The sequence below is a fragment of the Amblyraja radiata genome, chromosome 1, assembly GCF_010909765.2.
Source record: "Amblyraja radiata isolate CabotCenter1 chromosome 1, sAmbRad1.1.pri, whole genome shotgun sequence".
Taxonomy (NCBI): Eukaryota; Metazoa; Chordata; class Chondrichthyes; order Rajiformes; family Rajidae; genus Amblyraja; species Amblyraja radiata.
In genome coordinates this window covers 176,732,636-176,750,165 of record NC_045956.1, presented here as the reverse complement: position 1 = coordinate 176,750,165, position 17,530 = coordinate 176,732,636, and the positions used below count along the sequence as shown (strand labels likewise).

The 17,530-nt window shown below is 46.4% G+C and overlaps 1 protein-coding gene across 1 annotated transcript in view; it reads right to left on the bottom strand.

Annotated features, from left to right (window-relative positions):
• gfra4 (GDNF family receptor alpha 4) overlaps positions 1–17,530 on the bottom strand; it is a 77,643-nt gene that overhangs the window by 22,923 nt on the left and 37,190 nt on the right. Inside the window, exon 4 of the mRNA XM_033040893.1 lies at positions 4,001–4,110. Within this exon, the coding sequence (XP_032896784.1) occupies positions 4,001–4,110 (110 nt within the window). The remainder of the gene's footprint in view (positions 1–4,000; positions 4,111–17,530) is intronic.

Here is a 17,530-nt window from a genome sequence, read left to right as displayed (position 1 = left end):
AGTAAGTTCCAACCCATCCCCTGAGAATGCGCCTTAAGATTCATCAAGACCCAAAATCTTCTCCTTCTTGATATCAGCATGCACATGAATATCAGATTATCCCACCCTGATCTTACTCATGAACACCTATGATGTTAAAAAGTTGTGACCCAGCCTGACAATTCAGCAATTCAAGGACCAGTCTCACCCCGGTCACTCCCTCTTCTCCTCGCTCCCATCAGGCAAGAGGCACAGAAGTGTGGAAACGCACTGCAGCCGATACAAGGAGTTTCTTCCCAGCTGTTATCAGGCAACTGAACCAACTAGAGAGTAGTCCTGATCTCCCATCTATCTCTGAAGAGTCTGAAGAAGGGTCTCGACCTGAAACGTCACCTATTCCTTCTCTCCAGAGATGCTGCCTGTCCCGCTGAGTTACTCCAGCATTTTGTGTCTATTTTCGGTTTAAATCAGCATCTGCAGTTCCTTCCTGCAACACTACCACCTACCTCAATGGAGAACCTGCGACTATATTTAATCAGATTAATCGGACTTTACTGGACTTTATCCTACACTAAATGTTTTTCCCTTTTCACTGTACATTGTGGATGACTTGGTTGTAATCATGTGTGGTTTTTCCACTGACTGGATAGCACGCAACAAAAAAACAGTTTCACTGTACCTCAATACACGGGAAAACTAGAAACTGAACTAGAAACAGACAATAGGTGCATGAGTAGGCCATTCGGCCCTTCGAGCCTGCACCACCATTCAATATGATCATGGCTGATCCTCAGTATCCTGCCTTCTCTCCATACCCCCTGACCCCCTTAGCCACAAGGGCCACATCTAACTCCCTCTTAAATATAGCCAATGAACTGGCCTCAACTACTTTCTGTGGCAGAGAATTCCAGAGATTCACCACTCTCTATGTGAAAAAAAAATTCTCATCTCGATACTAAAAGACTTTCCTCTTATCCTTAAACAGTGAACCCTTGTTCTGGACTTCCCCAACATCGGGAACAATCTTCCTGCATCCAGCCTGTCCAACCCCTTAAGAATGTTGTAAGTTTCTGTAAGATCCCCCCTCAATCTTCTGAATTTCAACGAGTACAAGCCGAGTCTATCCAGTCTTTCTTCATATGAAAGTCCTGCAATCCCAGGAATCAGTCTGGTGAACCTTCTCTGTACTCCCTCTATGGCACGAATGTCTTTCCTCAGATTAGGAGACCAAAACTGTATGCAATACTCCAGGCGTGGTCTCACCAAGTGGTACAACTGCAGTAGAACCTCCCTGCTCCTATACTCAAATCCTTTTGCAAGTAACCCAAACTAGACTGAAACAAACTCTGGGTTGTGTACAAACAGGGAAGCTCCAGTCAATACAGAGGCAAAGAGGTCAACCCCGTGTACTCAAGCAAAGTCATTAAACAAATTGATTACCTGATCTCTGCCTCAAGGTATCTGTTAGATCTTGCACTGCATAAATGTGTCTATCCTGATTTGCAACCAGGATTATACTTCAAAAGCATATACTGTAATTGGGTGTAAAACACTTTTATCCTTTCGAAGATAGGTACAAAATGCCAGTTTCACTGACGTCCTGCTGAGTTTCATTGTTTGTTTCACTCGTTACCTACTTCTCCACAGCCAGCAATGGACCATTGTGAGCTCCACCTTTCCTTGATCATCGTAGCTGGCTTTGATTTGTCCTTTTGCATGCCGTTCACTCAATTGTTTCTATGTACCTTTTCATATCTCTCGTTTCCCTCTCCCCTGACTCTCAGTCTGAAGAAAGGACCCAAAACGTCACCCATTCCTTCTCTCCAGAGATGCTGTCTGTCCCGCTGAGCATTTTGTGTCTACCTTCGGTGTAAACCAGCATCCGCAGTTCGTTCCTACAAATTTGGCCCTTTTGAAGTCCATGCAAAGAGTGAAGCCCTTTATTCTTGGGGAAAGAAGCACATGGTTTTCGCTGCGTCTCACCTATGCTTTAAAGGGGAATTGTTTAATGCTGATAGTGAATGTCTGGAATTTAACCAATAGACAATAGACAATAGGTGCAGCAGTAGGCCATTCGGCCCTTCGAGCCAGCACCGCCATCAATGTGATCATGGCTGACTCACTGACACATGATCCACTGCCTGCAATCTCATCCTTTACCTCCATCAGCAAGGCATTTAGAATAAAGGTCAAAGTAACATGAAGTACTATCTCCCTCGTTGATGACCCTCGGACTATCCTTGATCGGACTTTGTTGGCTTTACCCTGCACTAAACGTTATTCCCTTATCATGCATCTACACACGCAAATGGCTCGATTGTAATCATGTATTGTCTTTCTGCTGACTGGTTAGCACGCAACAAAAGCTTTTCACTGTACCTCGATACACATGACAATAAACTAAACTGAACTGAACTGAAACTGAACGAGTAGGAAGGAACTGCAGATGCTGGTTTAAACCGAAGATAGACACAAAAAGCTGGAGTAACTCAGCGTGACCGGCAGCATCTCTGGAGAGTAGGAATGGGTGACGTTTCGGGTCAAAGAAGGGTCTCAACCCGAAATGTCACCCATTCCTTCTTCCCACAGTTGCTGCCTGACCCGCTGAGTTACTCCAGCTTTTTGAAACTGAAATGAACTGATAGTGAATGTCTGGAATTCCCAGATAAGTTCCCGGGATGGCGGAACTGACATATGATGAAAGAATAGATCGACTGGGCTGTAATTCACTGGAATTTAGATGGGTGAGAGGGGATCTTATAGAAACATATAAAATTATTAAGGGATTGGACAGGCTAGATGCAGGAAAAATATTCTCAATGTTGGGGGAGTCCAGAACCAGGGGTCACAGTTTAGGAATAGGGGGTAGGCCATTTAGGACTGAGGTGAGGAAAAACGTTTTCACCTAGAGAGTTGTGAATCCGTGGAATTCTCTGCCACAGAAGGCAGTGGAGGCCGATTCACTGGATGTTTTCAAGGGAGAGTTAGATAGAGCTCTTAGGGCTAACGGAATCAAGGGATATGGGGAGAAAGCAGGAACGGGGTACTGATTTTGGATGATCAGCCCTGATCATATTGAATGGCGGTGCTGGCTCGAAGGACCAAAAGGCCTACTCCTGCACCTATTTTCTATGTTTCTATGCATAGGAAAGAACTGCGGATACTGGTTTGAATCGAAGGTAGACACAAAATGCTGGAGTAACTCAGCGGGACAGGCAGCATCTCTGGAGAAAAGGAATGGGTGACGTTTCGGGTTGAGACCCTTCTTCAGACTGTTGTCAGGAGAGTGTGCGGAACAGAGATAGAATGTTGTCGGAGACAGTAAGACTAGTGGGAAGACTGGGCAGGAGGAGGGGATGGAGAGAGAATGGGAAAGCAAGGGCTATTTGAAGTTAGATAAGTCAATATTCATACCGCTTGTAAGCTGCCCAAACGAAATATGACAATAGACAATAGACAATAGGTGCAGGAGTAGGCCATTTGGCCCTTCGAGCCAGCACCGCCATTCAATGTTATCATGGCTGATCACCCCAATCAGTAACCCGGTTCTGCCTTCTCCCCATTTCTCCTGACTCCGCTATTTTTAAGAGCCCTATCTAACTCTCTCTTGAAAGTATCCAGAGAACCTGCCTCCACCGCCCTCTGAGGCAGATAATTCCACAGACTCACAACTCTCTGTGAGAAAAAGTGTTTCCTCGTCTCCGTTCTAAATGGCTTACTCCTTATTCTTAAATATGAGGTGCTGTTCCACCAATTTGTGCTGGGTGGGTCTCACTCTGACAATGGAGGAGGCCCGGGACAGAAAGTTCAGATTGGGAATGGGAGGGGAAGTGAAAGTGCTGAGCAACCGGGAGGTCAGGTAAGTTAAAGGGAGGTGTTGAGCAACGCTCATTCTGTTTCTATGAATGGGATAGTGTTCCACTCACCCCGGCAATTTCGCCCTTTACCTCGATCAGCAATGCATTTAGAATAAAGGTCAGTGTAATGTTGCAAATGAGACAACAAGGAGCCTGGCTCTCACCTATAACGCCGGTGTAGGAGAGCAGACATGCAGCGTAGTTCTCCCTGAGGCAGCCGCTCACCGACTGTGTGGAGGGCTGGCAACGTGTTTGGAAGTCTGCTAGCCTCGATCTGCCGGGGAGAAGGTGGAGAAGAGTAAACAGATGCATGAATTTCAACACAAAGGAAAAATTAAAAAACACCGGGCCCTTCATGTTCACCATGTTGGATGGAGACTGTATTCTGCAGCAGCGTTGGGCAAGAGTGGCGGAACATTTTCATCACAATTACTTTGCTTTTACTTGATTAGGTAACTCAAAGCACACGGTGGAAAGCAGACTGTCGGGCAGCATCGCAGCTTGGTTTGGGGATAGCTGTAGATGTAGTCCAGGCTGTCACACAGTCCATTACGCACCACCATTGACTCAATCTACACTTTCAGCGTTCCCTTGGGAAAGCAGCCGGCGTAATCAAAGATTGGGTGGTCGGACGAGGACTCGCAGCCCAGAACGAAGAGGGACCCGCCATGGGGGGGGGGGGGGCACAGAGAACGAAGGAATACCCGGTGTGGAGGGGCAGCCCAGAACGCAGAGGGACCCGGCATGGGGGGGGGGGGGGGGAGTCGCTGAGAATGAACACTTTGTAACTTTGTCTGGGCTCTTATGGAAGATGCATTGTGTATGGTCTGCAAAACAAAGAATTTCAGCAAGACGTGTCACATATGATAATAAAGTATCAATCAATCAAGACTTGACCCACCCCGGTCATTCCTTCTTCTCCCCGTTCCCATCGGCTGAAGGTACAGAAACTTGAAAGCAAGCACCACCAGACTCAGGAACAGCTTTTTATCCAGATGATCTAGTTTAGTTTGGTTTAGAGATACAGCGCGGAAACAGGCCCTTCGGCCCACCGGGTCCGCGGCAAACAGTGATCCCCGCACATTAACACTATCCTACACACTCTTGGGACAATTTACACTTACACCAAACCAGTGGAAGGAAACCGAAGATCTCGGTGAAAACCCATGCAGGTCACGGGGAGAACGTCTAACCTTCGTACAGACAGCACCCGTAGTCAGGATTGAACCTGGGTCTCCGGCACTGCAACTCTACCGCTGCGCCACCATGCCGCCCAAAAGGTCCTTCTATAAGTTGGGGTAGAGTCCCGATACTCCAACCAACCTCATTGCAGCCAATCAACTTTTTCTCTGTATACTGAGAACTGTATTCTGCACTCTGTATATTTCTCTTTGTTGTACTTGCGTTTGGCTTGATTGTATTTATGTATGGTATTATCTGATTTGATTGGATGGCATGCCTCGTACCGTGCATGTGATAATGTAAATAGCTCGTTCTAAGCTCCCCCCAGTCTAGTTTCAGTCAATAAAATACTAAATCAAGCACTTGAGCAACTAAACTTTATTTTGAATAACACAACACAAGTTCCCCTATACAACACCTAACCACCGCGGGTTCGATCCTTGTATCTGCTTGGCCAAGCCCTTCTAGCCTCGTGCAAGCAGAGACACACCAAAACGTCACCCAGTCCCAAGCGCTCTTCCAGAAGATCGACAATGGACCTCGTTGGGGCTGCCTTTTATAGGTCCCCGAACCGTGAGGGGCCGAACCACATGGGGGTGGTCTCTGTACAGTCCAATAACACATATCGATTACAACGGTACATGATAGACAGTTCCCTAACCCAATAACATAGTAATTAATACATTGTATCTGACAAGGCTTCAAGAAGGAAGCTAACATAGATGAATAATGCAACATGTGCCCTGGGATACAGACAACACAGACAAGGCTTAACATCTCAACCAATCAACAACTAATAAAGTAAGGCTTCGCAACATTATTTACACTATGTATATCTGGTTTGCATTGACCCAATTAGCTTCATGCATTTTACACCTCATTGTAAGACTTCTGCAGATGTCCCATTCTTTCTCTGCAGCTCTTATCTGGGCCACAGACAAACTGGCACCATTCAGCAGCTTGTCTCAGCTCTGCAAAGGCACATTTAACTTGACCAAGACGGCCTAGCAGTACATCAGCCCTTACTCAATTTTAATACCATGGCTGCTCCAATTTAGCCAGGATTAACAATAAAAATAAACCTAAACCTAAACAATTTTTTTCCATCCAAAACTGCAATGGGAAGCACGGTGGCGCAGCGGTAGAGATGCTGCCTTACAGCGCCAGAGACCCGGGTTTGATCATGACTACGGGTGCTGCCTGTACAAAGTTTGTACGGTCTCCCCATCATCTGTGTGGGTTTCATTTAAAATCTCTGGTTTACTCCCACACTCCAAAGACGTGCAGCTTTGTAGGTTAATCGGCTTGGTGTAAATGTAAATTGTCCCTAGTGTGTGTAGGATAGTTTTAATGTGCGGGAATCGCTGGTCGGTGCGGACCCGGTGGGCTGAAGCACCAGTTTCTACCCTGTATCTCCAAACCAAACTAGATTAACCTAAACAAAATTGCAGAGCCAAACCAACCTCCCTTCCATTGACTCCATTTACACTTCATGCTGCCTCGGCAAGGCCAGCAGCAGAATCAAGGTAGAGTCTCACCCCAGTCACTCCATCTTGTCCTCTCTCCCATTAAGCAAATGGTATGGAAGTGTGAAAACCCACACCTCTAGATTCAGGGACAGTTTCTTCCCGGATGTTATCAGACAACTGAAACGTCTTACCAACTAGAGAGTGGTCCTGAGCTACTATCTACCTCATTGAAGACCCTCGGACTATCCATAATCGGACTTTACTGTACTTTATCTTGCACTAAATATTATTCCCTTTTATTATCTAAATGCACACTGTGAATGGCTCGATTGTAATCATATATTGTCTTCCCGCTGACTGGTTAGAACCCAACAAAAGCTTTTCACTGTACCTCAGCACATGTGACAATAAACGGAACTAAATGTGTTCCTTCACACCTCTGTGCAGACCAATGCATTCGGGTAAAATTAGCCAATAACCCAACAAGTTTTGGAACGGAGTTTTAAAAGAGAAACAGAATTAAGGTTTCCAGTCAAAAAACAGGCTCTAGGCCAGTACTTGCTGGGGTTTAGAAGGATGAGGACCTTATTGAAACTTACTGAATAGTGATGGTGATAGAGTGGATGTGGAGAGGATGTTTCCACTAGTGGGAGAGTCCAGGACCAGAGGCCATAGCCGCAGAATTAAAGGATGTTCCTTTAGGAAGGAGATGAGGAGGAATTTATTTCGTCAGAGGGTGGTGAATCTGTGGAATTCATTGCCACAGAGGGCTGTGGAGGACATAGAAACATAGAAAATAGGTGCAGGAGTAGGCCATTCGGCCCTTCGAGCCTGCACCGCCATTCGATATGATCATGGCTGATCATCCAACTCAGTATCCCATCCCTGCCTTCTCTCCATACCCCCTGATCCCTTTAGCCACAAGGGCCACATCTAACTCCCTCTTAAATATAGCCAATGAACTGGCCTCAACTACCTTCTGTGGCAGAGAATTCCACAGATTCACCACTTTCTGTGTAAAAAATGATTTTCTCATCTCGGTCCTAAAAGACTTCCCTCTTATCCTTAAACTGTGACCCCTAGTTCTGGACTTCCCCAACATCGGGAATAATCTTCCTGCATCTAGCCTGTCCAACCCCTTAATGGACGTCAATGGATATTTAAGGCATACATAGATAGGTTCTTGTGTTTAAGAAGGAACTGCAGATGCTGGAAAATTGAAGGTACACAAAAATGCTGGAGAAACTCAGCAGGTGCAGCAGCATCTATGGAGTGAAGGAGGGTTTCGGCCCGAAACGTTGCCTATTTCCTTCGGTCCATAGATGCTGCTGCACCCGCTGAGTTTCTCCAGCATTTTTGTGTACCATAGATAGATTTTTGATTAGTACGGGTGTCAGGGGTTTTGGAGAGAAAGGCAGGAGAATGGGGTTAGGAGGGAGAGATAGATCAGCTATGATTGAATGGCGGAGTAGACTTGATGGGCCAAATGGCCTAATTCTGCTCCTAGCACTTATGACCTTAGGAACCTTCATCTTCAACCTGTAACATTTCCCTGTTTCTCTTCATACAGAAGAGGGACCTGCTGAGCTTTTTAAGTGTTTTCTGCTTGAGTTTCTGATTGCCAACATCTGCGGTTTATTTTTCAATGTCTATTTTGGGTTTTGCAAGGACTGAGCTCCTATGTGAAACACGAATAAAGACGGGGAAGATGGGATTAAAAAAATCTGTGGGTTGGTGGAGAATGTGAACTTCTGAGGTAAATACCATCGGGTGGAGCCAGCAATGGCTGCCTCGCCAACAGTCTGCCCTTTCCTTCTTTGTGTTTTAATTGTATGTGTTAAATGTTATGTAATGAACCGGATTTGATTGTTATGTAATAAACCAGATTTGATAAAGGACCTCGAGGTTAATGAGCCATTAGGAGGCAGTGACCATAACATGGGGTTGGACAGGCTAGATGCAGGAAGATTGTTCCCGATGTTGGGGAAGTCCAGGACAAGGGGGTCACAGCTTAAGGATAAGGGGGAAATCTTTTAGGACCGAGATGAGAAGAAACTTTTTCACACAGAGAGTGGTGAATCTCTGGAACTCTCTGCCACAGAGGGTAGTTGAGGCCAGTTCATTGGCTATATTTAAGAGGGAGTTAGATGTGGCCCTTGTGGCTAAAGGGATCAGGGGGTATGGAGAGAAGGCAGGTACGGGATACTGAGTTGGATGATCAGCCATGATCATATTGAATGGCGGTGCAGGCTCGAAGGGCCGAATGGCCTACTCCTGCACCTATTTTCTATGTATCTATGTATCTATGGTCAGGTTTAATCTACAATTGGAGAGGGAGAAGGGTAGATCGGAGGTGTCAGTGTTGCAGTTGAATAAAGGGGACTATGGGCCCATGAGGGAGGAGCTGGCCAAAGTTGACTGGAAAGATACACAAGCAGGGATGACAGTGGAACAAAAATGGCAGGTGTTTCTAGGAATAATACAGAAGGTGCAGGATCAGTTCATTCCTAGGAGGAAGAAAGATTCCAAGGGGAGAAAGGGACGACCATGGCTGACAAGGGACGCCAGGGACAGTATAAATATTAAAGCGAAGAAGTACAACGTAGCAAAGATGAGCGGGAAGCAAGAGGATTGGGTAATGTTTAAAGAACAACAGAAGATAACTAAAAAGACAATACAGGGAGAAAAGATGAGGTATGAAGATCCCTCTGCAATTGGACACTGGATTTCCTCACCAACAGACCACAGTCTGTTAGGGTCAACAACCTCACCTCCTCCACTATAACACTGAACACCGACGTGCCACAGGGCTGTGTGCTCAGCCCTCTCCTCTACTCCCTCTTCACCCATGACTGCATCCCTAAGAATGGCTCCAACGCCATAATTAAATTTGCCGACGACACCACGGTGGTAGGACTGATCAGTGACAACGACGAATCAGCCTACAGGGAGGAGGTCCAGCACCTGACAACCTGGTGTGCCAACAATAACCTCGTCCTCAACTCCAAGAAGACGAAGGAAATTATTGTTGACTTCAGGAAGATCAGAGGGGGCAGACATACCCCCATCCATATAAACGGGACTGAGGTGGAGCGCGTCTCCAGCTACAAATTCCTCGGGGTACACATCTCGGAGGATCTGTCCTGGTCCCTCAACACCTCCAAGCTGATCAAAAAGGCACAGCAGCGCCTTTACTTCCTGAGGAGGCTCAAGAAAGCCCACCTGTCCCCCCAGATCCTGACCAACTTCTACCACTGTACCATCGAAAGCATCCTGACCACCTGCTTCACGGTATGGTACAGCAGTTGCACCGTAGCGGACAGGAAGGCACTACAACGGGTGGTGAAAACCGCTCAGTACATCATCGGTGCCCCGCTCCCTGCCATGGATGCCCTCCACCGAAAACGGTGTCTGAGACGGGCCGGGAAGATCATCAAAGACCCCTCCCACCCCAACCATGGACTGTTTGCCCTCCTCCCATCAGGGAGGCGGTACAGGAGCCTCAGGTCTCGTACTAGTAGGATGAGGAACAGCTTCTACAACAACACTATCACATTGCTGAACTCGGAGTCCCGCCCATAGATTTCCCCAGTCTCTCCGTCCACATTGTTTGCTTATTCTGTATTTTTATTTCTATATTGCACTATTACTACGGACTGACGCTAAACTGCATTCCGTTGTCCCCATACTTGTATCTGTGCAATGACATTAAAGTTGAATTGAATTGAATTGAATTGAATAAGCTAGCCAAGAATATAAAGCGGGATAGTAAATGCTTCTTTAGGTATGTGAAGAGGAAAAAATTAGTTAATACCAAAGTCGGACCCTTGAAGACTGAAAAAGGTGAATTTATTATGGGGAACAAGGAAATGGCAGATGAGTTGAACAGGTACTTTGGATCTGTCTTCACTAAGGAGGACACAAACAATCTTCCTGATATAGTAGTGACCAGAGGATCTGGGGCGATGGAGGAACTGAAAGAAATCCACATTAGGCAGGAAATGGTGTTGGATAGACTGATGGGACTGAAGGCTGATAAATCCCCAGGGCCTGATGGTCTGCATCCCAGGGTACTTAAGGAAGTGGCTCTGGAAATCGTGGATGCATTGGTGATAATTTTCCAATGTTATATAGACTCAGGATCAGTTCCTGGGGATTGGAGGGTAGCTAATGTTATCCCACTTTTTAAGAAAGGCGGGAGACAGAAAACAGGGAAATATAAATCAGTTAGCCTGACGTCGGTGGCGGGGAAGATGCTGGAGTCAATTATAAAAGATGAGATAGCCGAACATTTGGATAGCAGCAGCAGGATTGGTCCAAGTCAGCATAGATTTACGAAGGGGAAGTCATGCTTGACTAATCTTCTGGAATTTTTTGAAGATGTAACTAGGGAAATGGACAAGGGAGAGCCAGTGGATGCAGTGTGCCTGGACTTTCAGAAAACATTTGATAAGGTTCCACATAGGAGATTAGTGGGCAAATAGTGGGAAATAGTAAAAATTGGAAAGAGCCATGGTTTTCAAGGGAAATTGGACACGGTTTGGAAAAAGAGAGAGATCTACAATAATTATAGGCAGCATGGAGTGAATGAGGTGCTTGAGTATAAAGAATGTAAAAATAATCTTAAGAAAGAAATTAGAAAATCTAAAAGAAGATATGAGGTTGCTTTGGCAAGTAAGGTGAAAGTAAATCCAAAGGGTTTCTACAGCTATATTAATAGCAAAAGGATAACGAGGGATAAAATTGGTCCATTAGAGAGACAGAGTGGACAGCTATCTGCAGAGCCAAAAGAGATGGGGGAGATATTGAACAATTTATTTTCTTCGGTATTCACCAAGGAGAAGGATATTGAATTATGTGAGGTAAGGGAAACAAGTAGAGTAGCTATGGATACTATGAGATTCAAAGAAAAAGAGTACTGACACTTTTGAAAAATATAAAAGTGGATAAGTCTCCAGGTCCGGACAGGATATTCCCTAGGACATTGAGGGAAGTTAGTGTAGAAATAGCAGGGGCTATGACAGAAATATTTCAAATGTCATTAGAAACGGGAATAGTGCCGGAGGATTGGCGTACTGCGCATGTTGTTCCATTGTTTAAAAACGGTTCTAAGAGTAAACCTAGCAATTATTGACCTGTTAGTTTGACTTCAGTGGTGGGCAAATTAATGGAAAAGATACTTAGAGATAATATGTATAAGCATCTGGATAGGAACAGTCAACATGGATTTGTGCCTGGAAGGTCATGTTTGACTAATCTTGAATTTTTTGAAGAGGTTACTAGGGAAATTGATGAGAGTAAAGCAGTGGATGTTGTCTATATGGACTTTAGCAAGGCCTTTGACAAGTTTCCTCATGGAAGGTTGGTTAAAAAGGTTCAATTGTTGGGTATTAATGGTGGAGTAGCAAGATGGATTCAACAGTGGCTGAATGGGAGACGCCAGAGAGTAATGGTGGATGGCTGTTTGTCAGGTTGGAGGCAGGTGACTAGTGGGGTGCTTCAGGGATCTGTGTTGGTTCCCCTGTTGTTTGTCATGTACATCAATGATCTGGATGAAGGTGTGGTAAATTGGATTAGTAAGTATGCAGATAGGTGGTGTTGTGGATAATGAAGTAGTTTTCCAAAGTCAAAGTGAGATTTAGGCCATTTGGAAGAATGGGCTGAAAGATGGCAAATGGAGTTTAATGCTGATAAGTGTGAGGTGCTACATCTTGGCAGGACAAATCAAAATAGGACGCACATGGTAAATGGTAGCGAATTGAGGAATGCAGTAGAACAGAGGGATCTAGGAATAACTATGCATAGTTCCCTGAAGGTGGAATCTCATGTAGATAGGGTGGTAAAGAAAGCTTTTGGTATGCTAGCCTTTATAAATCAGAGCATTGAGTATAGAAGTTGGGATGTAATGTTAAAATTGTACAAGGCATTGGTGAGACCAATTCTGGAGTATGGTGTACAATTTTGGTCGCCCAATTATAGGAAGGATGTCAACAAAATAGAGAGAGTACCGAGGAGATTTACTAGAATGTTGCCTGGGCTTCAGCAACTAAGTTACAGAGAAAGGTTGAATAAGTTAGGTCTTTATTCTCTGGAGCGCAGAAGGTTAAGGGGGGACTTGATAGAGGTCTTTAAAATGATGAGAGGGATAGACAGAGTTGACATGGACAAGCTTTTCCCATTGAGAGTAGGGAAGATTCAAACAAGAGGACATGACTTCAGAATTAAGGGACCGAAGTTTAGGGGTAGCATGAGGGGGAACGTCTTTACTCAGAGAGTGGTAGCGGTGTGGAATGAGCTTCCAGTGGAAGTGTTGGAGGCAGGTTTGATTTTATCATTTAAAAATAAATTGGATAGAAACATAGAAACATAGAAAATAGGTGCAGGAGTAGGCCATTCGGCCCTTCGAGCCTGCACCACCATTCAATATGATCATGGCTGATCATCCTACTCAGTATCCTGTACCTGCCTTCTCTCCATACCTCCTGATCCCTTTAGCCACAAGGGCCACATCTAACTCCCTCTTAAATATAGCAAATGAACTGGCCTCAACTACCTTCTGTGGCAGAGAATTCCAGAGATTCACCACTCTCTGTGTGAAAAATGTTTTCCTCATCTCGGTCCTAAAAGATTTCCCCCTTATCCTTAAACTGTGACCCCTTGTTCTGGACTTCCCCAACATCGGGAACAATCTTCCTGCATCTAGCCTGTCCATCCCCTTAAGAATTTTATAAGTTTCTATAAGGCCCCCCCTCAATCTTCTAAATTCTAGCGAATACAAACCGAGTCTATCCAGTCTTTCTTCATATGAAAATCCTGACATCCGAGGAATCAGTCTGGTGAACCTTCTCTGTACTCCTTCTATGGCAAGAATGTCTTTCCTCAGATTAGGAGACCAAAACTGTACGCAATACTCCAGGTGTGGTCTCACCAAGACCCTGTACAACTGCAGTAGAACCTCCCTGCTCCTATACTCAAATCCTTTTGCTATGAATGCTAACATACCATTCGCCTTCTTCACTGCCTGCTGCACCTGCATGCCTACTTTTAATGACTAGTGTACCATGACACCCAGGTCTCGTTGCATCTCCCCTTTTCCTAATCGGCCACCATTCAGATAATAGTCTACTTTCCTGTTTGGTGGTCGATAGGTATATGGATGGGAAAGGAATGGAGGGTTATGGTCTGAGTGCAGGTAGATGGGACTAGGGGAAAATAATTGTTCGGCACGGACTTGTAGGGCCGAGATGGCCTGTTTCCGTGCTGTAATTGTTACATGGTTATTATATGTTTATAAAATGAGGGCACATGGTATTGGGGGTAGAGTGCCGACATGGATAGAGAAGTGGTTGGCAGACAGGAAACAAAGAGTAGGGATTAACGGGTCCCTTTCAGAATGGCAGGCAGTGACTAGTGGGGTACCGCAAGGCTCGATGCTGGGACCGCAGCTATTTACGATATACATCAATGATTTGACAATAGACAATAGGCAATAGACAATAGGTGCAGGATTTGGCCATTCGGCCCTTCAAGCCAGCATCGCCATTCAATGTGATCATGGCTGATCATTCCCAATCAGTACCCCATTCCTGCCTTCTCCCCATATCCCCTGACTCCGCTATTTTTATGAGCCCTATCTAGCTCTCTCTTGAAAGCATCCAGAGAACCTGCCTCCACCACCCTCTAAGGCAGGGAATTCCACAGACTCACCACTCTCTGCGAGAAAAATGTTTCCTCGTCTCCGTTCTAAATGGCTTACTCCTTATTCTTAAACTGTGGCCCCTGTTTCTGGACTCCCCCAACATTCGGAACATGTTTCCTGCCTCTAGCCTGTCCAAGCCCTTAACAATCTTGCATGTTTCAATGAGATCACCTCTCATCCTTCTAAACTCCAGAGTGTACAAGCCTAGCTGCTCCATTCTCTCCGCATATGACAGTCCCGCCATCCCGGGAATTAACCTTGTAAACCTACGCTGCACTCCCTCAATAGCAAGAATGTCCTTCCTCAAATTAGGGGACCAAAACTGCACACAATACTCCAGGTGTGGTCTCACCAGGGCTCTGTACAACTGTTGTGAATCTGTGGAATTCTCTGCCTCAGAATTCAGCAGAGGACAATTCTCTGGATGCTTTCATAGAAACATAGAAAATAGGTGCAGGAGAAGGCCATTCGGCCCTTCGAGCCTGCACTGCCATTCGATATGATCATGGCTGATCATCCAACTCAGTATCCCATCCCTGCCTTCTCTCCATACACCCTGATTCTTTTAGCCACAAGGGCCACATCTAACTCTCTCTTAAATATAGCCAATGAACTGGCCTCAACTACCTTCTGTGGCAGAGAATTCCACAGATTCACCACTCTCCGTGTAAAAAATGATTTTCTCATCTCGGTCCTAAAAGACTTCCCTCTTATCCTTAAACTGTGACCCCTAGTTCTGGACTTCCCCAACATCGGGAATTATCTTCCTGCATCTAGCCTGTCCAACCACTTAAGAATTTTGTAAGTTTCTATAAGAACCCCCCTCAATCTTCTAAATTCTAGCGAGTACAAGCCAAGTCTATCCTGTCTTTCTTCATATGAAAGTCCTGCCATCCCAGGAATCAGTCTGGTGAACCTTCTCTGTACTCCCTCTGTATTCCCCCTAACTTTCACGAGAGAGTTAGATAGAGCCCTTAAAGATAGCAGAATCAGGGGATATGGGGCGAAGGCAGGAACAGGGTAAGGATTGTCGACAATCAGCCATGATCTCAGTGAATGGCAGTGCTGGCTCGAAGGGCCGAATGGCCTACACTTCACTTATTGTCTATTGTCTATTACCAAACTATAATATAACCAAAAAATATCACAACCAGAGAGCAGTCCTGAACTACTATCTTATTCATTGGTGACCCTCGGGCTATCCTTGATCAGACTTTACAGGCTTTACCTTGCACTAAACGTTATTCCCTTATCGTGTATGTATACACTGATAATGTCTTGATTGTAATCATGTACAGGTGCACAACCTTTTATCCGGAGTTCCGGAAACCGAAAAGCTCCGAAAACCGGACATATTTTCCAGGATGTCGTCTGCACACCAAAGCTCGCGTTTGGCGCCAAACCTGACCCGAAACGACCCATGGTCAACCCAGGTCTGTACTACTGTAGCGGCTGCCTCCTCCCTGGAGACCGGGGAGACACTTAAACATCTGTAAATCATTGCTTAAATGTTAGTCAGTTAGTTTGGAGAGCTTTTATGTGAAAGGGGGGGGGGGGGGGGGGGAGGGGGAAACTTTAATTCTTAGTCCCCTACCTGGTTGGAGAGGCGGGGAGCGGGCAATGCCTTACCGGGTCGCCGTGCAGTAAGCTCCGGAGCGCTGTGGCCGCCGACTCCCAACATCACGGAGCTGGGGCTGCGGGTGTCCGGCCGCGGGCGGCGCCGGTTGTAGCTCCGACCCCGGCAACTCTACCCCTGGCTGCGCGGCGCTCCAAATCCAGCGTGGCCCGCGGCACGCGACCGGACGCCCGCAGCCCTAGCTCCGCGATGTTGTGTGTCGGCGGCCACAGCGCACCGGAGCTTACCGCACGGCGACCCGGTAAGGCATTGCCCGCTCCCCGCTGGTATCCCAGCGCTGTGACGCCGCCGACTCCCAACATCGCGGAGCTGGGGCTGCGGGCGTCCGGCCGTGGGCGGTGCTGGATTTGGAGCGCCGCGCAGCCAGGGGTAGAGTTGCCGGGGTCGGAGCTCCAACTGGCGCCGCCCGCGGCCGGACGCCCGCAGCCCCCGCTCCGCGATGTTGGGAGTCGGCGGCCACAGCGCTCCGGAGCTTACTGCACGGTGAGCCGGTAAGGCATTGCCTGCTCCCCGCTCAGGTAGGGGACTAAGAATTAAAGTGTCCCCCTTCACCCCCCCCCATAAAATCCCTCCAATTTAAGCAATGATTTACAATGATTCCCCGGTCTCCAGGGAGGAGGCAGCCGCTCCAGACTTTTCAAGCCGCCCACGCTACCTACCTAATCTACGCTACAAAGCTTCCATTCGGAAATCCGAAAAATTCCGAAATCCGAGAAGTGTCTGGTCCCAAGGCTTTCGGATAAAAGGTTGTGCACCTGTATTGTCTTTCCACTGACTGGAAAAAGCTTTTCACTGTACCTCGGAACACATGGCAATAGACTAAACTTAACTGAAATTAAGAAATCAAGTGAATTTATTTCTCTTCTTCCATCCAAGGGAATCAGTCCAGTAGCGCCTGGCTGCTTCTGTTCTACGAAAGGCCCCACTGACCTAGCAGAGCTCTTCCTCAATAGCAACCCTTTGTCAGGAAAGCAGACTGCTACAAAGACAATATAACATCCATTCTTCACCCTCGCTGGAAACAAAATAGTCATTCATATTTAGGTCAGTTCACAGGGGTTTGCAACTGAAATCAAAAGCATTCCTCCAAAAATCTAATCATCTTGCAGCACCAGAAGCTGCTCAAAGGATACAAAAACATAAACTCCCCCAACTGCAATGTAAAGATCTATTGCACTAGAAATCTCAAACACACAATTCTATGAGGCACATCTGGAGATATATTTTTTGTCAGTCCCGTTGGGCTTTAAGGAGTAAGATAAGAAGACCAGCTTTAATGGTTTCGGTAGTGCTGCAGTAACTCAACTTCCACAAACAATAAATAAGGCACAGATTTGTTAACTGCTCCACTCATCCCGCACTTCATTTCGAGCACTCCTCCAAGGTTGCAGTGATTTTTAACCTGACCCGGCCATGGGTGGGATCGGTGGGCTATTTCATGCTGTGGTTCCGTTTTAGGTCAGTTTGGAGGTAGGGCAGGGAAACAGGCCCCATCGGCCCACCAAGCTTGCGCCGACCAACGATCACCCCGCACACTAACACCACACACTAGGGGCAGCTACCAATTTTTATCCAATGGGGCGGCATGGTGGTGCAGCGGTAGAGTTGCTGCCTACCAGCGCTTTCAGCACCAGCGGTAGAGTTCCAGCGCTTCCAGCGCCACCCGGGTTCAATCTCAATTATGGGTGCTGTCTGTACGGAGTTTGCA